We start from the raw sequence: 23952 nt of genomic DNA on the forward strand, positions 1-23952 counted from the left end.
AGTTCAGAATGGAATGTGTGGGCAAAACACGGCGTCTGGTTGTGGAGCAGCTGGAGAAGAAAGATGCTGGAGAATACATCTGCGAGGCTGCTGGCCAGAAGATGACCTTCGAGCTGGAAACAACTGGTGAGCATTCAGAAATTCTCAGCCAGGATTTTGTAGCCTTGTTGTGAACTGGGTTTTAGGGTGAAATCTCAGTTTTCTTTGCACCTGACAGTGTGAGAATTTGCTCTGGCACTTTGTGTACCTCCCCGGTGCTCAGCTGTTCCTTCCCTTACTTGGGGATAACGTCATTTATTCAAGGTGATGTCCAAACGGGCTTGTTAACAGTCCTCTGCAGTGCTTTAAGCTGTCATAGGTCAGCCAGAATTTATGCATGTTCTATAGCCATTCCTACATGTTGAAAACACTGCACTGTGCTTAAGCTTCAGCATATGTGCCAGTAAGCACAGTTCCATTAATTCTAGGGAATTGGGTGAATTAAGCATAGATCTGAAGGCTGCCTTTACTCAGTGCAGAGATGGAAGGACTAATGTAGATTTGACTTGATATTTTCCCTTCTAGGATGGGAAGGAGCTCTGTCAAAGTAAAAAAGTGGGCATTACTTCCCAGGGAAATAAGAGAAGTCTCATTATTCACAGGTGGTGAACTCTCATTTTCTCTCTCAGTCTGCAACCAGGTTGGGTTGCTGTTTCAGTACTGGCTGTTTTATGCAGGAACTCTGCTCCTGAGGTTAATCCAAGTTGTATCCAGGCCCTTCAGAAGGAAAGGGAAATAGCAGCACAGAAATATGGTCTGATTCTGACATAAATAAGTGCAGACCTGGACAGTTAAAAAGGATTGTGTGATGTTCAAGGGATTTTGAAGCAAAGACGTCCCCTAGGTAAGATTTGTGGCTGACATTCCCCATACATTGTGGGCACACAAGCTAAGGAGAGACTAGTGATGAGCATGCAGAGAAGCCAATGATTCAGACAGGTTTGTAGTGACACGACACTGTAGAGTTCTGTCTAGTTCTCCTTGGCATAGTTTGGAAAATAAAGATGAGGAGATTGGTGGTAACCAGTATGGCTTCCTCAAGGTCAAGCCATGCCTGACAAACTTGGTGGCCTTTCATGATGGAGTAACAGCATCAGTGGATAATGGGAGAGCAACTGACATCATCTACATGGACCTGTGCAGAGCATTTGATCCCGTCCTGCATGACATCCTGGTCACCAAACTGGAGAAAAATGGTTTTGATGGATGGACCAGTTGCAGGATAGGGAACTGTCTGGATGGTCACACTCAGAGAGCTGCAGTCAATAGCTCAGTGTCCAGGTGGAGGGTGGTGTTGGGACCAGTGTTATTTAACATTTTTGTAGGCAACATGGAGAGTGGAATCAAATGAACCCTCAGCAAGTTTGCAGATGACACCAAGCTGAGCGGTGCTGTTGATGTGCTAGAGGGAAGGGATGCTACTCAGAGGGACCTGGACAGGCTGGAGAGGTGGGCCCTTGGCAGCCTCATGAACTTGAGTGTGGCCAAGTACAAGGCCCTGCACCTGGGTCAGGGCAATCCCAAGCACAGGCACAGGCTTAGAGGAGAATGATTTGAGAGAAGCCTTGACCCTGAGGAGAAGAGTTGGTCTGGAGGGAGGTGTCCCTGCCTATAGCAGGGGGACTGGAACTAAATGACCTTAAAGATTCAGTCAGTTCTATTGTTTTTCTACCCTTAATTTTGCTTGAAAGGTTTTAGAATAAATGAGATTCTGGTTTCCATGAAAACTGTTTGCAGGGAGCTCCATTGTAGCTAGTAAGTCTATCTTTAAGTTCAAGGGCAATAATGCATTGACTGTGTTGAAGAGAGAAATGACTCAGGAATGGATGATGGTTTAGAATAAAACATAATCCTACTTATTTTCTATGCAAATATGTGTAAGGAAAAGATGCTGCACTCAGTTCTGGAAATACCCTGACAAATATATCTCTAGTGTTTCACAGCTGGAGATATCAAGATTGTTAAACCACTGGAAGATGTGGAAGTGAATGAATATGGGAGTGCATCTTTTGTCTGTGAGATTTCACACGATGAGGTTCAGAGCCAGTGGTACAAAGATGACAACAAGCTGAAGGCTGATGACAACATCAGAATGCAGCAAGATGGTAGGGTGTAAGAGGGGGATCTTTCTCCTGAGTGGGGGGTGGGTTGGAGATCAAGCATTTAAGACATCTGAAATGAAGTGAAGAGGGTTCAGAAGGGAGTTCCCCTTTTGTTTTGGGACTGAGGTTAGGGTGGAACAAGTGACATGGTGGGATGCTTAGTGTGGGAAGTGTGATGCTATCCCACCATCCCACACTGCCAGGAGCAGGTAGGAAATGAGTGCAGTTATTTCCAAAGTGGGGGTGAACAGGGCAGTCAGTTCTCCTCTTCAGAGAGGTTTTGTCTGACAGTGAGTGTGATCCTTCTGTATCAGGTACTTTGAAGGTGACGACGGCCACATTTGGTCAGTCCTTGTAGAAGCCATGTTTAGATTACACTTTGGTGGGGATGTGGACGTGGGGGAATGGGTGGTTTCATTGACATGAGAGAACAGGCAGTGATGCTGTGAAACCAGATGGATGATGCTCAGCCTGGCCATGTGCCTCAGAGCTCTTTGCTCAAGGAAGCCAAGTGTAGTTGTGGGTTTGCTCTCAAGAGCACAGTTTGGTAGGGATGAGCTGGTGGTTGGACTAGATGACCTTAGTGGTCTTTTCCAGCCTTAGTGACTCTGTGGTTCTCTGCTTCAGGAAAGAGCTACTCGCTGACTTACACACGTGTCCAAGTCAAAGATGCAGCAGAAATAAAATCTGTAGCAGAAAAGGCAGAATCTCGTGAATCTTGTGTCCATCTTACAGTGAAAGGTAATTATGCTTCTGATGACGATTTTGATTAAATTATCTTATATTATAAACGAGCTAACATCCTTTGCTTTAATGTCAAGGAAGTTAAACACCACCAGGACCTTTCACAGAAATAAAAACTCCTACCTACCTACCTTTCTGCCCACAAAATATGCAGCTTCTCTTTTGGAATTTACTTTTGCTAAGTAAAACAGATTATTTTCTTAGGAGGTTGATTTTCTATGTTTAGACTTCAGATTTGTGTTTGAACGTTGAGGGATAAAAAACATAGCTTGACTTTTTCTTCATTTTCTCTTGCTGTTTGAAAAGAACACAGGGTTTTGTTTTTTTTTTTAATATATACAATGTTAGGGTATATATATGATGTTAAGTGTTACAAAGAAAAGGGAGACATTTGAATTAGCACACTACTTAAGAGTTCAGTCCCCAGCTTTACCACTGTTACAATTATAAGGGCAAGAACTTCCTGGAAAATGAATTTCTCCTAAGTAGAGTCATTACATTTGAGCTACAGAGACCTTTACTAGGAGAAAACTTGTTGTTCAGAGCTAAGTTGCTGTATTTAACCAAAGTAATTATCAATGTCCGTGTTTCATTGAACCTCTTTTCCATTTCGTAATGCGAGGAGTTTGATATTGGGATGGGAAGGTCATGGTTTGATTTAGATGTTGGACTGGGAATCAGAAGATCTGGGCTCTTTTCAGGTTGTCAATCTTATTGACTGACTTCTTAACAACATTCTTTTCTTTCTATTATTTTTTAATGATGTTTCAAGGCATTCTGAGCTGATAGGTGTAGTGTTCATGTGCAGTAATGCTGACGTGACTAAGTAGGGTGATAATGTAAGGGTTTTTTACATTCCTTCTAAATCTCTGCTTTCTCTTGTTCCATCCTTCTTAAAGAGCAATCCATTAATCTAGTAAAGGAGCTGTGTGATGACTATGTGACTGAGCCTGAAAAAGCCAAATTTGAATGCGAGATATCCATTCCTTCTGTGAAACCTCCCAAGTGGTATTCCTACGTGGGGAAGTCTTACAGGCTGGCAGAAACTTGATTATGCAGCAAGAAGGCACCATCCACCAGCTGATCATACCGAAAACCACTACTGATATGACAAGCACCATTCAGTTCTCAATTGGCAAATCAAAATCCACAGCCAATCTGCTTGTCAGAGGTAACATATCCTGGCTTGGTTTACATCATGAAGATGAAGAATTAATTAACGTACAGCCTTCCTTCACTGGGGTCTTTGAAATATTTTGTGTGTGTCTGGAGGGTCTGCTCCATTTCCAGTTCAAAGTCGTTGGACACTAAATGAGACAGCTGCATCTCAGTAAAAGATCTGTTTGAATAGCTGTGATGTGCTTACTATTCAGATCTACAGAGCTGAGGTTTTGTCCTTGGCTATACCAAAGAAGTCAAATCAGGTGAAATTAATTGTATTTCTGAACTAGACAAGGTTAAGTTTGGTAGCACCTAAATTTGATGCAGTTTGTCATTGATTTCATCTGAAAGAAACTTGCAGGCTTTTTATCTGCTGTTGTCCCCAGCATAAGAGTCTCCATTCACATCCTGAAGTATTTGTTATATTTTCAACTCACTCTTATTTGAATAAAAGCCTCAACAATTTGGAGCAATTTAATAAGCACAGAACAAGAGCTGGACCTTGCATTTGGTAGATAATATACAGTATTACTTTATAGAAATGTAGTCAATGGCATTCCCTATAGACAATCGTTTGTTTTATCTTTAGAGTCGTTCAAAGAACCATTGTGAACTTGACATTAATTGGAATGGAATACACGCAAGAGACTTTCCTCTTCTTCCAATTGTCCTCATCCTTTCTTCTCTTCCACCCCTGCTTTGCAGATTACCATATAGAAATCACCAGGAAGTTGGAGGACAAGACAGCTTTGGAACGTCATTCTGTCATCCTGTCCTGTGACTTCAGGCCTTCTCCAAAGGTTGTTAAATGGTTCAAAGGCCACACACTCATCAAGCCCTCTGAGAAGTACAAGATCAAGAGGGATAAGCATTCAGCAGAGCTCAAGATTCTGAAGCTGAAGCCCGATGATGCTGGTGTGTACAAGTGCAAGGCAGGAATTGCAGAGAGGCCACGCTGACAGCTGAAGGTATGAGCAGGGAGGGTGGCCTCTTCCATGTCCTATTTCACCTCAGATTTCTCTTCTTGGGGTTGATTTCTGCCGTTCTCTCCTGCTAACTTTATAAATGTATAATCTTCACTGAGAAGATTACACAAAGATCATCTAGTCCAACCATTCTACCACATCCCAGTATGATTTATAGTAACAGTGGTAACAGTTCACCTTGTTTCCCCACAGCCCGCAATGTAGAAGTAACGAAGCACCTGCAGGATGTGGAAATTGAAGAAGAGAGCTCTGCTGTCTTCTCCTGCGAGCTGTCCCATGATGACGAGGACGTGGAATGGTTCCTGAATGGCAACCTCCTTTACACCAACAATTACAATGACATCAAGAACGTTGGCAATTGCTGCACACTGACAATGAAGCAGGTTAAGCCTGAGGATGCTGGCACAGTGACAGTGAAGTCAGACAAGGTGTCAAAAAGCGCACCTGAAGGTGATAGGTGGGTCTGATCACACCCCTCCTGGATGTAAGAGATGCTAAAGAGCTCCAGTTCATTCTATTGTGCAGCAATCCTGCTTCTAAAGCTGACCTCTATGGGGTGACAAGTCATCAGAGGCTTTCTTCCAGTGGAAGGTTCCATTGCAGCAGATATCAAGGAAGGAGGATGGTTTTGGTGTCCTGCCAAAGCATTCCATTGCTTTTTATCATCATTTTCTTTAGCACAAGGAGAGTTACAAGAGCAGTTTCATTTACTGCTTCAGTGCCATGCAGTGTCAATGCTGTTGTCTCCAAGGATTTATGACTGCAGGGAGAGCTCATTCAGTGTGTGTTTTGCCTCTGGGATGACTAATGACCAGGCTGTGAGCAACCTGATCTAGCTGTGAATGTCCCTTTTTATTGCAGGGGAGCTGGGCTAGATGGCCTTGAAGGGTCTCTTCCAATTCTAAGGGTACTGTGATTCTAATCTGCTCTCCCCAGCAATTAAGCTCTTTTACTCTATGCGCTCAGAGTTTGAAGGATTTCCTCTTTCTCCTTTCTTTTGCATTTGGTGGAAGTTTTTTCCCCAGTATAAACATCTGATGTGTGAAATAGAAGATAGATAAAAGGAGTCAATAAAACAGGAAAATCAAAAGTGTTCAGCAGCTTATCCTCTTAATCCTGTGGCCTGCTGTATGAGCTCTGCTCCATGTGAGGGCAGTGCCAGCTCTCCAGCTTTAGAAGAGCTGCATCCCAATTACTGCATATGATATCAGTCCCACCCAAGGCAATGCAGGCTGTCCCTCCTGTTCCCTGTATTCTCCTACTGATTAGTTCAGAATTACATAAAGTGCATTCAGTCAACAGACATGAAACCGCTTTAGGTTCTATATTGGTGTCGTCAGTGCTGGTAAAGATTTATTTATCCCTCTTTAAAAATCTGAAAGCAACTGGAAATGTCTCAACTTCTGTATCACATTGTTCTGTTTTGCCCTTTTAATTGCAGAGAAGCCTGCTGTCTTCATGAAGTCCTTGGATGATGTTTTTGGTGAGGAGCGGGGTGTGATTAAATTGGAATGCGAAGTCTCTAAAGAGAAGGTCAAACCAGTGTGGAAGAAGGACGGTGTTGTGCTCACTTCTGGCAACAAGTATGAGCTGGTACAGTCTGGGAAGACCCTATGTCCCCTTATCCATGACTTCGAGAAGTCAGATGCAGGTTTCTATACCTGTGATATTGTCCGTGATGTTGCCAAATCAAAGGTCGGCATTCAGGGTAAGTACTGTGGAAAGTAAAGGAGTGCTGAAAGCACATTCAGTGTGGTCACTATGTCTTACACCTATTCCCCCACGAGCCTTAATAGTTTCTACAATAGAAGTGTATTACTGCAATTTAGCACAGTGATGTCTGGAAAATTCCCATTGCTTTTGATGTAAATGTATCTCATTTTACCATGAAAATCACCAAACACATCAAGAATGTCCTGGAAATATTTCCTTTCTAAACATCCCTAAAATGGAGAAATGGTTTGAACACCAGTAGGGGTAGGATGGTAACAAATTAGCTAATAGAAACATTTAATTTCTTGTCATAGGCAAAACCCTTTTTCTCACGCAGCATCCTAGAGTTGTCCTCTCTGTTAGGTTGTTCCCTCTGTAGCTCATTGAATCTTCATTCTGCTCCATGGACTGAGCTGCTCTAATTGTAGTTCTTCCAGAGCAAAGACAAGAGATTCACGTCTCTTTTTTTTTTTATAGCTTTCTGGTAATTCTGAGTGGAGAATGTCTTAGAGAATACATCAGTAAGGAATGCAGCCATGTTCTGCAAATCCTGAGTTAAAACACCAGTACTGCTACTCATGTCAGTCACAAATGCCTTTTCTCCATATAAACCTCATACTAACCTATCTCTTACCTTCCAGAGCTGAATAGTGGCATTACCAAACGGCTGAAAAACACTGAAATCCAGGAGGGAGAAGATTGTACTTTTGAATGCATTCTGTCCCATGAAAGCATTGATGAGTTCAAGTGGACACTGAATGGAAGCAGAGTGGAAAGTGGTGGGCAATTTAAAGCTTCTAACGTGAGTCGGAAATATACTCTCCTTATCAAAAGTGTGACTCCTACTGACGCTGGGGAAGTCGTTTTTACTGCCCGTGGTCTAACCTCCAAAGCCTCTCTGTCTGTGAAAGGTAATGAGATGGGAGAGATTCTGGGGTCTGATTCCTTCAACTGTCTTCTGATAAGATTGTCATGAGAGCTAACTCATAATATGGTTAAAGTGAATAGCAACCTTCTACTTGAACCTCGAAGCACTGAGAATTTCTCTTAAAAATAAGTAAAAGGAGGAAACATTTTACACAAATGTGAGAACTACCCAAAGCACTGGGGTAGTGTTGGAAATGGGCATCTCACTACAGCTTGTTCCATTAACAGTAAATCAGGAATGCTCTGTTGAGGGAACTGTGGGAGCAAATATCCTCTAAGTATAAGCTGAAGGGATGGCCTTCACATCATCTAGCTGTACAACAAATTCCTATCTAGAACATGTGCATCTGAGAGCATCATCCGAGGCTCCCAGTGTGATGAGTGGAGAGAAGAAAGAGGCAGTTTTCAGACATGGTTCATCATCCTCAATTGGGTAGATTTAAGAGAGAATAAATGCTGCCTGGAATTCTATTGTCTGTACTTTGCAGATTACTGCTGGCTGTAGGATGGCGTCTGTTGCAAGTGCCTCTCTAACTTATCTCCAGCATGTAGATGCATGTATTTTGAGAGAGGCATCCTACCCTAACTGTATGTTACTCAAAAAGCAATGTTTTCTTCCAGGAAAACCTACTGAGGTTTCAAAACAGCTGGAGGATAAGACAGCAGCAGCAGGACAGGACATCAGCCTGAGCTGTGAGCTGTCAAAACCGGATTTGAACATCAGGTGGTACAAGGATGGCAAAGCAATCAGAAAAAGCCAGAAGTACGACTTGCAGCAGGAGGGAAGTGGGCCATTCTGATCATCCATGACTCTACTGCCAAGGACAGTGGGGAGTACCCCTGTGAGACAGAGGACTCCATAACAAAAGCCAGGGTCACTGTGCAAGGTGAGTTGAAAAGCACACTGGGGATGGCATGTAGAGAAGTCGAGGTAAATATCTGCAGCCTGTGGGTGATGTTTTTCTCTTCTCTTTCCTTGAGCAGGATCAATTCTTAGTTTTCAGAAAATATGATGGATTAAAATCTTTTCCTTAAAATAATCTGGAAACCGAATGATTCTCCAGTGTGATGTGGATCTGGGCAGCCTGGTCTAGTGGTTGGTGGCCCCTTGACAGGGGGTTTAAAACTAGATGCTCTTTGAGGTCCTTTTCTTCTCAGGCCACTATATGATTCTGTGATCATTCTATGGTTCTATGATCTTGGTTGTTAGTGAGCCAAGAAAAGATGGCAATCTGAATTAGTCTATATTGAATATGTGTAATCAAAACTATATGCAGTTGATCAGATGAGATCCTACCAGCGCATGTATAATGGTATTGAACTTTCCAGATATCTACTGGAATTATCAAACCTATGTAAATGGGTGGACTCTGTGGTCTTCTTAGACTCTTTGCATCTCTATGTGATATTCTGAAATGAGGGCAAAGGAGATTCAAGACATCTCTGTATGCTTGGGACTTGTTGGGGTAACAAATCCCTTTGTCCTACACCCACATCCTTTTTTTTTTCCTTCCAGAAAAACCTAATTACTTTATCAAGGAACTTTCAGATGTGAAAATTGAAGAAAGTGGAAGTGCACTTTTTACATGTCAGAGCGAGAAAGCCGCATCCTTCGTCATATGGAGGAAAGGCATTGCTGAGCTCAGGCCTGGCAGGAAATACAAGAGGGCACAGAAAGGACAAGACCTGCAGCTGTGCATAAAAAATCTGGAGAAAAGTGACAGTGACGTGTACACCTGTGACATTGGTGATGCCCAGTCCAGAGCCAAGCTGGTTGTACAAGGTATGTGTGAGAGCCATATGACTGCGCATCCTGTTTCTCCACTACCAAGACATTATCCTGGTAGAATTTGTACATTTATGGCAGGTCTTTGGGGCTGCAGCTGTCTGGCCTGAATAGCGGTTCACAAGCCATGCACAGAGCAAGCTGCACGGAAAGGGAAAGAGCTACCGACTAGAGCAGTGCCATTGAGAACTTTATGTATCATTTAAAAACCAAAAATGCTGATGTACGGTGAGGCTGGTGACCCAGAAATCAGTGTGAACTTTCTATCTCTGACGTTTCTGAGTTACAAATAGTCCTCCAGAGTTCTAGGCAAAAATTCCCTTATGCTGCATTCTGGGTAGTTGTCACGGTTTAAACAAAAATCTACCTGTGTCCATGACAGGGGGGCCACAGGCAAGTGAGGTGCTAGAAGGAGCTGAACCTCTGTCCCAACTACTTCAGAAGCAGCCCAAACCCCCTCATACACAGCTAAGATCTCCTTCTCAGTTGGAGTGTAGCACTCCTCAGACCCTTTATATGCTCGACTCCAAAGTCCCGGGGGTTGGCCTTGGGTTTCTCCTAAAGCTCTTTGCCACAAACTCCAAGTGGGACCTTTCTCTCCAGCAGCAGTGTAGAGGATGTTCTTCACATCCTGTCCCGTCCGTACTGGCCCCAAGGCCACGGCACGGGCTATCTCTTGTTTTACCTGCTCAAAAGCCTGCTGCTGCTCAGGACCCCATGAGAAATTATTCTTCTTCCGTGTTACCTGATAGTGGGGGCTCACTATGTGGCTGTAGTTTGGGACATGCATTCTCCAAAAGCCCACTACTCCCAGAAAAGATTGGGTCTCTGTCTTGTTGGTGGGAGGAGACATAGCAGTGATTTTGTCAGTCACATCTGCTGGGATGTGTCGATGCCCATCTTGCCATTTTACACCTAAGAACTGGATTTCCTGGGCAGACCCCTTCACCTTGCTGCGCTTAATGGCAAAACCAGCTTGCAAAAGAATTTGGATTATCTGTTTTCTTTTCTTGAAAATCTCTGCTGCTGTATGGCCCCACACGACAATATCATCAATATACTGCAAGTGTTCGGGAGCAGTAACATTGTTCATGCTTTATATGATGTTATGATGTGGAATACTGATAGCAAAATTACAAAATTATTAAACCATGACACCCTGGTATTTTTCTTTTTTTTTTTCTTCAATATTTTTCTTTTTTTTTTTCTTAAATATTTTCCTTTTTACTATTTAAATGTTATGGGCACATCTTATAGAAACACAAGGCTGTTTACAAAGAAGTGCATGCTGTGTTGCTGTATGATGAGCAAGATACATCTATTCTTCATCTAGCAGGAATAGTTGCTGAGCCTTAAGAACAGTTTCAGAAAGCTTTGGGAATTTGGGCATTTTCCTTGTTTCTGCAACACAAAATGAAAATTTACGCTGTATACAAAGAAAAGGGGAGTCCAAACTTGTACGTTAAATTTGAAGGAGATCAATCTGGGGTAATATTTGAAAAAAAAAAAAAAAAAAAAAAAAGGGAGCGTGGTCATCAAATACTATAAAATATATTAGCTGTTACTAGAATGCCACTTATCTTCCCCCCATACGAATCACTGTCATGTTGTATGTGAATTTGTGAGGTGGGTTTTGTAGCTGAAATTAAAAACTTCTTGTATGGCTGTCTTCATAGTGGCTATCCAGACTATGTGTAGAAATAACAGCTATTATGTAGTCAGCTATTCACCAGTTTTAACTGATTATAAATTACGTTTCAGGGTGGAGAACATAGCATAGTGCCTGACACCTGTGTTGATCCTGAAGGCATTCTTGATTCTGTGCATTATGATGTCATGGATATTAAAGAGCAAGCTGAGGCAGCACATAGTTCCATTGTATCCCTGGAGGACCCGAAGGAAGGTATTGGCTGGTTTGAAAAGCATCTGGAGAAAACTAACTTTGAACTGATGGAGACCAAAGAAGAGCTAACAGAGAAAAACACCAAACTACTTAAAACTGAAGAAGAGCTGATGCAGAAGAACAGAGGTGAGTTATGTGATGTGAAAGGTAGAAGACAGAAATAGTTCATTAATCTAAAAGAGAAATAACCAGTTTGAGTAGGAATTAGAGGAGATGTTCTACCTTTGGAACCATAGCCTGTAGATAAGTGATAGTTTGTTCCTTGTGTATATTCAGGTTCAGCAATTCCACGGTTTTTGGTTATTTCTTTTCTTTTTTTCCCCCCCTCCTTTAAACTGCAACTAGCAGCTTTACGCTTTTGTAAGTATGGGGTTAAATGTCTATATCTTGATTTTTACTTTTATATTGTAATCTCTACTCTTCTTTATGTCTTGTTGATGCAATGTTTTCGTTCCAAGAAATATAGAAAACTTTTGAATCACTCCCAATAAGTGAAGACCACATGCAAATTAATTAATCTGTTCAAAAGCTACCTAAACGTTAGAATATCTGGAAAAATTGATTACTTAATAAACTATCTATTGGCTACTTATGTAATACAACCTTTTCTGTGTGTTACAGACTTTGAAATGCAGGTGATTAAATTGGATGAGTCTGTTGAGCAACTTAAAGAAGCAACTGAGGTAACTTTATCAAGAAGATGTTGTGTAAAATTGTTTTAATACCAACTTGTGGTAGCTTAAAATGCTATTCCAGTAGGCTCCATTAATAGATTTCTTACCGAGCTTAGCTTAACTGAATTTGCCTTTAATGCATTGTGTAATTCAGCTACTTAACACTACATTAGAAACTGATGACTGAATTTTTTTTATTTTTTATTTCCAAGAAAATGAATGCACAAAATGAAAGGATTCGAGAGCTAATGGACATCGTGGTGCAGAAAGATGACATTATTACAGAGCTACAAGACTTAAAATCTCATTTAGAAGAAAAAGTAAAAGATTATGTGAGTTTTACACATCTCCGTATCCTTATACAAAAAAAGGAAAACACTAATTCTATGCTTGTAATCAACACAATTTTGGAAAACTGATTTTCTGTATGTAGCTGGTACTCGCTTGAAATTGTAAACAATTCAAATTTATCTGAAGGTAGTTGTTGTTAACACAAACAACAAAAATATCAGTGTGTTCCACTATCTCCTGCCTCACACTCCTACATCAGAGGAAGAGCAACAGTAAAAGTATGTTGAGTAGAGTTGGAAGTACGAGTATGAATGGTCAGGATATCTCCACGTTCTATGCAGTCCATAAAACTTTATCCTGACTAATGTACTGCGAGCTACTGAATATGTGAAGACTAGCTTGATTAAGTATGTGTGCATACCACTTCTGGTGGTTTTTGTTCATTTTTTGATGTTTGGTAGCCTGAAGTAACATTTATAGTTAATTCTGTCACTCAGATCTCTAACCTTGTAAGCTTAGCAACTTGACCCTTCTTAGTCTTTGACTGTCTGCATCACTGCAACTTAGTATTTCCATGGTGTTAAAGCTGACTGTGATGAGTAGTCATGTCCTCACCTATTACTTCTTCCAAGAACAAGGCTCCAGCTCTATCTGTGAGATTGTGTGGCCTGAACACTTCTGGGGCTTTTCTTTTCATAAGTTACTAAAGATGAATAATCAGTCCTTGGCAGTGCCAGCATGGCTTAACAATTGTCATCTTGTAAGTAAGGAAGCTTCACTTGTGGTCAAGGACACAATCTAAAATATGCGTGACAGAGCTGACTAAGCTTTAAGGTTGGATTCTATCTGTCACGATGAAAGTGATTTTAGCAGCTTAGCAGAAGTGTGATGTGATGAACTTGTATGAGAGCTGACCATTTGCTCTTTGACCGTGTTTGTAATTTTGTTGACTTCTTGGAAACAGGAAATTCTTTGATAAACTGGTAAACTCTTGATTGTGTGCAAGTCTTTTACTTTGTAACCTGCTAGGCTCTTGCTTTCCCTTGTATACTCTACCGAGTATTGCACTTGTCATTATCTGAAGGTGTACTTGTTCTGTCTGCTATTGAAATTTGTAACTGATGTCTATAGAGTCACCGGGTAAATATTTTAGCTGTATGGTTTTGTGTAAATATTTGCCTACAGAAGATTACTGAGACTTAAGTGCTCCTTTTGTTAAGCTTCAATGTAACTGATCTTATATCAATACAGGAAAAGACTACCTACCATTTAACTACCATTAAAGCAGAACCGGCAGAAGAGAACACTAATAAAGGAACTGAAAGCAGCCAATTTTCAGTGCTTTCAGTTAAAGCACTGAAACAAGAGAAAACTGAGTTGGAAGTGGGAAGAAAGCGCAGTAATGATGAAGATAAGCCTACTGTGGAAGAGCCACCTCCAAAGAAAGGTACAGTTTCTTCCATCCTTGAACAGGGTGTCTTCCAAAACAATAAATTGCTTCCTATTCCGGATAGGAAACAAAAGGCTGTGAAGCACGTTACCTTATGGTATAAGGAGAAAAGCCACTGTGTTAAACTGTAAATAGAAGTAACTGTTATGTAAATATCCCTTTTTCAGAAGGTCCTATGCTGTTCATTTTTGAATGCTTAAGAATAAAAGTTTTTTGCACTATTTTTTTACTTTTTTGCTGCTTTTTCCTCATCTGTTGATGAACTTGCAGATTTGGTAATAGTTTTAAAGCAGTTTCTTTAGGATTGTTTCAACTGCTGTTGCTGATCTTCTGAGTAGCATTAGCTGCTCAAGTGCTTTTGTTTGTTTGTTTGTTTTGTTTTTCCTGAAGCAACTATCAAAATTGTTGACGACCTGCTAATTGCTCGCTCATGGGCAATATTTGAGCAAAATGGTTTGGATAAGCTCTGATGCATTTAACTTCACTTCTGGGCACAGCTGAGCATCAGTGTTCCTAGAATTACGGAAGGCATATACAATGTAGAAGGGAAAATCTAAAACTTAGCTGTAGTCCCTTCCTTTCTTGTATTCCTCTTGCAAAATATGTGCAAGGGAGAAAGTCAAGGCCTTCTTTGGATGAGATGCTGTTCTTGGATGATTTGTCCCTGCTGCCTTTATTTGGCATAAATATTGAATCCTAATGTGACCACTGAATGGCATCACATATAAGCATCTTACCAGAGACTGAGGGAGGGATGTGGACTCCTCCATACTCCAAATAGTAGTGGGTTTGTTCTAATCATATGACCAAAGCTCTCATTTAAAAATTAATGACAGCAATGCTCCACATAGGAATTAAAATGGGTAGCTGATAGTCACAATGTCAGCATGAAGTTTTCGGTTAAGAAGTACTGAGTATTCAATCATGTTAAAATTTTCTTCTATTTGTGAGTATTAATAGCGTCCAATTTCAAAAACCGCTTAATATATATTCTTTAGCTATGTTAAATATACACAGTAGAACAATGAGCACAGGTATGTTGTGCTGGTTCTTTTGTAGAATTAGTTATATAAGTAGCACGAGCAAAAGTGTTTTAGGAGATGCTAGGCTATCTCAGCTTAAAGTTCAGGGTCTTTACACCATTCTCTGAGCTTTTAGGTCTTGTTTCCTATGCTCTGTAATAATGCTTTTTCCCTACTTCCTGTGTAAGGAGCTTCTAGACTGAACATTACACATCTTCTCCCTAGTCTTATTTATCTTGCTTTAGTGCTTGCTTGTTGTTTTCAGCATAAAGTGTTTAGATTACTTATAAATCATATTCCCCTCACTAGTGTTGCTGGGAGCAGCAATCAAACCCAAAACCTGGTTTGGGGTGGAATATGCCACTGCTGTTTCTTCATTATGACTTTTAAATCAGTTGAGGGCTGTATATAAAACTCCTTAGATGAGTTAAGAGGCTGTTTCCATGCAGTACATGTGAATCTGTATGTAATGCAGGCTGCACGTGGGCACTATAAAATTCTGCATTGTAGTAATAAAAGGACTGTACAAGAATCACCATTGAATATATTGTTGTGGTGACCCAATCCCTAGTAAGTCTTGACTTATATTTATTTTTTTTAATACTTAAAGTATGCATATTATGGAATGGACATAACTGGATTCTAAAGCAATGATGAAATACAGCAGAAGTCGCTTTTGATAGAAAGAAAATGCATGTGATTTTAGCTAATTGCTCACCAGTTAAAGAAAAAAACAGCCCCAAGCTAATGGAATATTTATGGAAACTTGAATCTGCAAATTTGTACAACTTTACGAGTGAACTTCATATGCAAAAGAGTAAGTGTGGACAGAAGTAGGAATCCTCATATTTTGTTTAGAGATCAACTGAATAAGAGAGACAGATATCAACACTTAAGTGATCAACTTGTCCAGGGTTTTATCTTTCTTTTGAAAGTAAGAGGACTGTGAGTTGGAATGAAATTTCTTAGAGAACTGTTTATCTACCATTTAGATGTAGATGGAGTGATTCCTGGCTGCCTTATAGGGATTGCTGAAGCAGGGAAGATAGAAAGAATATAGCTGTGAATTATCTATCTCGTTCCCATGTTTCTTAAATCTAATTAGATTTTCTACTGGTGTGGAGTGGAAGGTTTGAGTAGTGCCATGGTAAAAGTGATCTTACAGACTGAAAACCTTTTGCTGTTAATTCTGTATAGAAATCTGAGGCACCTGATTACGTGTTCAGAGGACTTTAATTCCTTCACTAGTATCAAATACTATGTGATGTGAGGGCATAGCTTGCATATTACGACAGTGTTTCACTTAGAAGTTGCTACTTGGTGTTGTGAACTGCTATGTAATAATGATTTTAATCAATCTGAGCTACATTCCTTTTCCCTTTTTTTTTTGGTTTGTTTGTTTGTTTGTTTTACAGTAGTTGTAAATGAGAGAAAGAAAAAGAACACTGTAGAGCAAAAGAAAATTGAACACATGAAACAAAAGTGCTCCGCGTACCGAAAGGAAGTACTAGCACTGAGGGAAAGAACTGAAATCTTGGAACATCATTTAACTGTGCTTGAAGAACAATGCAGAAGAGAAAAAAATAAAAAAGAAGATTTCAGTAAGCAGGTAACAAGCCTGCGTATTGAGCTTTCTTTTTCTGAAGAAACAGCTGATGCCCTCCGTGAACAAATTCTGCAGGGTCAAGCTGACTATCGGGAAATTGCTTCTGAACTGGATGAACAGAAATCTATAAATATGACACTAGAAGACAAAAATGCCCAACTAACAACATAGAAGTTGCCAAAGAATGTATAATTGATAAAGTGTCACAAGTAAAAGAAATGCGGACCAAATTAGATGAATTATACAAATGTCACTTAGAGTTTCACGCCATCGGTACTGACTTTGTCAGTGTAAAGGATTCCTCAGACTCTGAAAAAGATGAGACAGGGACATCTCAAATTAGTTCTGCATGCATTCAGTCACAGACTTCTTCCATCTCAGATCTTGTGCAGGACCTCTCCTTTAACTATAGTCTTGAAAGGATTTGGGAAGTATGCAGAAGTATTGTTGATGTTTCCTCACAAAAAAGTCAGCACATCAAAGCACTGCTTCAAGACAATGAAAACCTAAAGGCGGGACTGAATAATGCTGAAAATCATAATCGTCAACTTGTAATGAAGCTATGTGAGATTACAACTCACTCTAGTCAGGAAGAAGATCTTGTGAATCAGTTACATGAGCAAATAGAAAAGAAAACTCAGGAGTTTGAAGAAAAGACTGCAGAAGATCAGAGAGTGATTGCAAAACTTCAGGAGGAAGTTGCCAACTGTGAGGTAAAAATAAGAGAGCTTGAATATCGCCTGGAGGCTTCCAAGACAATTGAAGACAATGTGTCAAAACTCAATGAATTACTTAAAGAAAAAGAATCTATTATTGTTAATCTGGAGACAGTTACAGCAACTCTGCAGGAGAAGTCTGCTAATGCAGACAAAAAGGTTGAAGAGTTAAGTAGCAAAGAAGCAAATCTGATTCAAGAAGTTCTGCAGCTTAAAAACAGCTTGGAGCAGATGAAACACTCTCTTCGGGAAAAGGAAAAGAGTGAAATGGAGAAAGTGCAACGTATAGAATCGTAAGTAACCACTGAGTTAACTTAGAGCCCTTTGAGAATGAACTAGAGTTAAAAATAGTTAATGGGAACATCCCTTCGACTTAATGCATCTGCATGCTTATCAATGGCCAAACTACTACTTTAGGATGCTTTGGTATGCTACTTGAGTTCCAAGGGAAAACAGGAGTGTGCAAGGAAATAAAGAATAATATGGGGATTTCTGGTGGTTTTGTTGTCCATCCCTCAGAATAGCATCTGAATAATTTATTGCTTCAGCATCTGATTATGAGAAGCAAGCTGAAATTCAAAAGTAATTGTTTAAATCTTGTCACTGGTCTAGATAGATTTAAGAGTCTATTTTCAAATAGAAACCAACAGGCATGGCATGGATTAAGCTGTAATTGCTGTTTCCATGAGATGTGTAACAGTAATGTTCTTTGTCTCTTTATTTTTAACATAAGGCTAGAAAATATTCTTTCTGAGAGTTCTGCCCTTGTACTGAATTTGAAAAAAGATTTGCAGAGGAAATGCAGATCTAAAAGACAAACATTCTGATGCCAAGAAACAAATTCAGCAAGTACAAAGCGAGGTTTGTAACTCCAAAGCCTAAAACCTAAGTCTTGTGAAAAAACGCTGATAACTGGGAAGAAGAATGCTATTTACTTGAAGAGAAATAGACTAATTTCCAGAGGCTCTTTAATATAAGCATGTATATTTTTTTTCTTCAATTTCAGCTTCAGTGATGTTAATAGTTAAAATTTAATTATTAAACAAGAAGATATCTTAAAACCCATTTTTCAGGATCTTAGTCTGAAACTTTATTGGGTGTGCTTGGGGTGGAAAATTGAAGCTTAAAAATGAATTCATGTCTTCCTTGGTAACCTTGCACTTGCTGTCGTTTTCCTACTCAGCACTTGTTTGTGAATTCCTCTTTATTTAACAAAGAAGTATTTGGCCAGGTTGGATTACAGAAGTCTTTTAATGAACCGTGAGCTGTGCTTACATTACAGGTGTCCACGATGCGTTCTGTGGAGGAATCCCTCAGGAACAGGATGGATGAACTTGAAAGGATTAATAACCAGTTTAAGGATGAGCTGGATTATAAAGACTATACTATCCAACAACTTAAACAGGTATTTTTCATGCTCTTATTTTTTATTAAATGAATGATGCAGGTTTTCCAAGCAACAGGAAAAAGGTCAAAAAAAAAAAAATTGGAGCAAAATGAAAGTGGCCAACTGAAATTAGTGGTAGACCATGAAAGATATTCAAATAATTAGTCACTACAGAGCACTGGCAGATTGCTTTAAATACAATAATCTGCATAGTAAATACATATGTAATACATGCATGTAACCTGATCTTGTTGAGTGACATCACGATATGTTAATTGAAATGTCTTACCATAAACTCTTTATATCAGCTTGAGTCCTTATTTATGCTATATGAAAAGCTTATTAATTCTAGGCTGTCTTAAAGATTCTGCTTGTTTTTACTGTGTATGCTTTTCTTTCAACATGAAATATAGGAGCTGGTGGAAACTGAGAGGATGGAAGATATCTCCAAAGACTATGACCAACTATGTGACGGTCAGCCATTATTTGTGTGTGTGTGTGTGTGTGTGTGGAATATCCGTGTAAATGTTGTCACATTGCTAATGACTTTGAGTCTTCTGTGTTTCGATTTTAAAACATGTCTGCATATATTTGTATGTAAATATTTCAATGGAGATGCTCTATTTCTTTTAAAAGAGCTTTTGGTCATGGGAGAATCTTGATTTGAGAATAATGGGAGCTAGTAGGGAGTTCATCTGTAAATTTTCAAACCTTCAGATCTGTGTGCAAGGGATAGAACAATTGAAGTTATGCGGATGACATTAGAAGAACAAGAGGAAATGCAGCTTGAACAAGATGAAATGCTTCAAGCTCAGTTAGAAGAGAACCAAAAATTAGCTTCAGGTAATCTTTCCAGGGAAAGGGAGCAGGGATGCAAAAGGGGTTTAGACGTACTGTGATAACCACTTCCATTTTCATGTGACTGTTACTTAGGCATTAACGTTCCATAGTAAACAACAAATCTCTTGTAGTTAAAGGCTTCTGTTATTTCTTTATGTCTGTAGCAGATAAAACTGAAGCAGCTTTAGTAAAAAGTCATTGGTGTGGTATTTCAAATATATATTTGAAATGATATGCTATCTAACCTCATTTTGTGTATTGAGTAGAACTGATTGCATGGAAACACAAATACAGTGAACTGGAATACCAGAGCAATAGTGACTGGCAGCAAAAGAACAACGAAAGTGATGAGGCAAATTTGAATGAAAACAATACAGAATTAATAAAGCTGCAAAAAGAGCTGGAGGTAACTTAACTTCAAAGTTGTAACTTGATAAAGTAAACTGTTATATTGATTACAGAAACTTCCTGTAAAAGCTGCAGTGCAACATGCAATAGGGACCAGGTGCAGCTTTTTTGTGGTACGTTAAGAATGGCATCACTGATGCCCCCATAGTATAGGAAGTGTAGCCTTCCCTACATTATGCTGCCATGAGCAGTGCTTCTTTTGCTGGCCTCTGAACAGTTAGTTGTCTTATCCCATCTGATCTTATTTTTTGTTGTTGATGTTTGTTTGTTTTTTTAAATAAAAGTAATGGGCTGGCAGTGGGAGTTTTCTAAGTGAGTATACAATAGGTTACATTCACTCTGTTAGTGGAATGGTTCTGAACTTCTTTCCTCCTTCACCTTGAGTAAGCTTATTCATGATATTTTTTTTAATGCGCAGAGCCAATTCACTTTTTCAAGAAGAGGGGAAAGTTGAACATTCATTGCTTCATTCTATACCACGTCAATGTGCTATAAGCAGAGTATGCTTATACAATTGTTGTTTGCAAGAAAGGAATACTAACTCAAAGCAAATTGTAACTTACAATGTATTTGTCAAAACTGTTTTCTGTTAGTTGCTCGGGCAACTAATATAAGCTATCGAAATCATCATCTAACTTTATCACCAGGAAGCCTTTTTTGTTGGGCTGCGGGTCTACTAATTTTCCTTGGTTAAAAGACTTTTATTTTTTCCAAGCAGTTTCTCAGGTGCTCTGTCCTATATATGAGAATGTCTGCCAGTAGGTTTGATAGGAAAGGAGACTACTCCTACAGTGTAAACTGTGTTGCTTTTCTTTGTCTTTCAACCCTAAAGGAGCTGCAAGTTTTTCTACAACTGCTGCAAGGCAGCGTAAAGTGTTAGAAGTTTTTAAGTTAAAAGAGTTTTTCTTATACTGACTTTTGGTGTAAGTTCTGTAAAGCTTGTGTGAACATTTATAAAGAAAAAGAGATGTTTTATGGAGGCTCTCCAGTCTGAATAAGAAATACTGGAAATGATTATTTTTTAATGGAAAAGAACTAATGATTATCCAATACCTGCCTTTGGGAATATTCTGTAGTAAAAACTGCTAATGTTTCTGTTATCTTGCAGAAACAAGTCTATTTAATGATGACCTGGCTTTTAAGACTTTTATTCCTTAATGACTCACTATTTCATTTTTGGTTTCTTTGAAATAGGAAAGTGAGACTAAGTATCAAACTGATAGAAAAAAGTGGCTGGAGGAGAAAGAAGAGCTTCTAAATCAGATAAAAGAAGCAGAGAATCTTCGCAACAAAGAAATGAAACAATTTGCTGAGGACCGACAACATTATGGAAAGCAACAAGCAGAAATCGTAAGTGATGAGGTCCTGGCAGAGTTGTCTGGTGCCTGTAGTTTGGAGACAACTACATACCAAGTATTAACAGTAAGGGTGCATAAGAGCAGCTTGTCCAAGTCCCCTTGCTTTCTTATGTGGCAAAGCCCATATGAGAACTGCTTGATTTGGAAAAGGAAGGAATGGGGGGGCCACAAAAAGGAAGATCTTTCATAAGTGCATAATGAAATGTCACGTATGTGGGACATCAATAAGAAAATTACAGTTGAAAAATAGATCACTATTTAATGAGGCTAAGAAAGTATTTTGTACAATAGCTTTTGTTTGTTCTCTTTTCTGCAAAGCAGAAGGCCTTTAAGCCTTTATAAGGAAGAAAAGGCAATTGAGTTTCTAAAGAAACCCCACAAACTTCTCTCCAGATACTGAATAAAAATACTTGGTCAAACGGCCACAGTTTTGCTCCTTTATCACTTTCCAAATAGTGACTGATAACAAAGTCACTAGACTTACTTGAGCTGTTTGCTGGGCTCTTGTCATGTAACTTCTTAAACATGTGAATCTGTACATTCTGAAAAGCTTTTTTTACATCTGGAAGTAGTTAGTCCCGACTTTCTGGACCTGCAAGCAGCATAGAAGGATGTGAGGAGCTTAGTATTATTATCACTTTGTGACTTTATTTTCCTAAAGCTCATTAGTAATCATTAAATGAGCAAATTGAAGTTCTTAAATAATACTAATATTTTTTCACAAGGAGAGTAATGTAGGTTGTCTAATAGAAGCATGGTTTTGCTTCTGTAAGTTTGTAGTGCAACTAGTTCTAGAGCTCCTGTGGATCTTGAAGAGATCATACATTTACTAAGACTGTAAAACGGTGCTAACTACCGAAGTGTTAGAACAGTTCAGTGTGTAGTAGGTGATGTTCACTGTTCATCTGTTCTTCTTTTAGGAAAGACTTGTTGCCCAGCTGGAGGAAAAGGACCATAATCTTCAAAAGTGGCGTGAGGAGAGAGATCAGTTAGTAGAAGCTTTGGAAGAACAGCTCAAAAGTTTGGCTTTAAATGAAAGCTTGGAGCAGATGAAACATTCTCTTCGGGAAAAGGAAAAGAGTGAAATGGAGAAAGTGCAACGTATAGAATCGTAAGTAACCACTGAGTTAACTTAGAGCCCTTTGAGAATGAACTAGAGTTAAAAATAGTTAATGGGAACATCCCTTTGACTTAATGCATTTGCATGCTTATCAATGGCCAAACTACTACTTTAGGATGCTTTGGTATGCTACTTGAGTTCCAAGGGAAAACAGGAGTGTGCAAGGAAATAAAGAATAATATGGGGATTGCTGGTGGTTTTGTTGTCCATCCCTCAGAATAGCATCTGAATAATTTATTGCTTCAGCATCTGATTATGAGAAGCAAGCTGAAATTCAAAAGTAATTGTTTAAATCTTGTCACTGGTCTAGATAGATTTAAGAGTCTATTTACAAATAGAAACCAACAGGCAGGGCATGGATTAAGCTGTAATTGCTGTTTCCATGAGATGTGTAACAGTAATGTTCTTTGTCTCTTTATTTTTAACATAAGGCTAGAAAATATTCTTTCTGAGAGTTCTGCCCTTGTACTGAATTTGAAAAAAGATTTGCAGAGGAAAGAAGAAGAGTATGCAGATCTAAAAGACAAACATTCTGATGCCAAGAAACAAATTCAGCAAGTACAAAGCGAGGTTTGTAGTCAACTGAGATATTTTTTTCTGTAAGATTATGCTTGGCTTTCTGCTGTTAAAACTTCTCAAACTTTAACTATGAAGCTGGAAATTTCACACTAGTGTGGCTAGCAGCAAATCTTAGGTAAAGTTGCCATTGAAGCTCTAGAGGGGACCAGAAGTTAAAACATGGTTTCGCATAGATAATGAACAGAGGAAAGTAAAGTTGGTTGGTAGTCTGGAATAAGGTTTGTGAAGAGAATAGCTAATCTGCCTCTGGAGGGGACTTGTTATTATCTCTACGTTACTGGTGACTTGCCATTGGTATCCGTGGTAACTCCAAAGCCTAAAACCTAAGTCTTGTGAAAAAACGCTGATAACTGGGAAGAAGAATGCTATTTACTTGAAGAGAAATAGACTAATTTCCAGAGGCTCTTTAATATAAGCATGTATATTTTTTTCTTCAATTTCAGCTTCAGTGATGTTAATAGTTAAAATTTAATTATTAAACAAGTAGATATTTTAAAACCCATTTTGCAGGATCTTAGTCTGAAAGTTTATTGGGTGTGCTTGGGGTGGAAAATTGAAGCTTAAAAATGAATTCATGTCTTCCTTGGTAACCTTGCACTTGCTGTCGTTTTCCTACTCAGCACTTGTTTGTGAATTCCTCTTTATTTAACAAAGAAGTATTTGGCCAGGTTGGATTACAGAAGTCTTTTAATGAACCGTGAGCTGTGCTTACATTACAGGTGTCCACGATGCGTTCTGTGGAGGAATCCCTCAGGAACAGGATGGATGAACTTGAAAGGATTAATAACCAGTTTAAGGATGAGCTGGATTATAAAGACTATACTATCCAACAACTTAAACAGGTATTTTTCATGCTCTTATTTTTTATTAAATGAATGATGCAGGTTTTCCAAGCAACAGGAAAAAGGTCAAAAAAAAAAAAAATTGGAGCAAAATGAAAGTGGCCAACTGAAATTAGTGGTAGACCATGAAAGATATTCAAATAATTAGTCACTACAGAGCACTGGCAGATTGCTTTAAATACAATAATCTGCATAGTAAATACATATGTAATACATGCATGTAACCTGATCTTGTTGAGTGACATCACGATATGTTAATTGAAATGTCTTACCATAAACTCTTTTTATCAGCTTGAGT

General features: G+C 39.2%; 2 protein-coding genes across 2 annotated transcripts; both read left to right on the plus strand.

The window, feature by feature from the left end:
- The first annotated feature begins 1354 nt into the window (after positions 1-1354).
- On the plus strand, positions 1355-17984 carry LOC146759841 (kinesin-like protein KIF20B). The gene is made up of 15 exons (XM_085509693.1): positions 1355-2144; positions 2769-2882; positions 3785-4056; positions 4752-5014; positions 5225-5489; positions 6474-6740; positions 7387-7656; positions 8294-8559; positions 9189-9455; positions 11220-11487; positions 11983-12044; positions 12248-12367; positions 13578-13773; positions 16214-17413; positions 17854-17984. The coding sequence occupies exons 9-14, from the start codon at positions 9423-9425 to the stop codon at positions 16573-16575; spliced, it is 1041 nt and encodes a 346-aa protein (XP_085365819.1). The 5' UTR covers positions 1355-2144; positions 2769-2882; positions 3785-4056; positions 4752-5014; positions 5225-5489; positions 6474-6740; positions 7387-7656; positions 8294-8559; positions 9189-9422; the 3' UTR covers positions 16576-17413; positions 17854-17984.
- Positions 17985-18804: 820 nt separating this feature from the next.
- On the plus strand, positions 18805-22836 carry LOC146759842 (kinesin-like protein KIF20B). The gene is made up of 6 exons (XM_085509892.1): positions 18805-18981; positions 19225-19350; positions 19614-19753; positions 20950-21105; positions 22034-22224; positions 22665-22836. Exons 1-6 carry the CDS (start codon positions 18942-18944, stop codon positions 22834-22836), a joined length of 825 nt encoding a protein of 274 aa, XP_085366018.1. The 5' UTR covers positions 18805-18941.
- Positions 22837-23952: the final 1116 nt, after the last annotated feature.

Source organism: Coturnix japonica, chromosome 9 (genome assembly GCF_054131305.1).
Source record: "Coturnix japonica strain WE chromosome 9, WE-NBRP24, whole genome shotgun sequence".
NCBI lineage: Eukaryota > Metazoa > Chordata > Aves > Galliformes > Phasianidae > Coturnix > Coturnix japonica.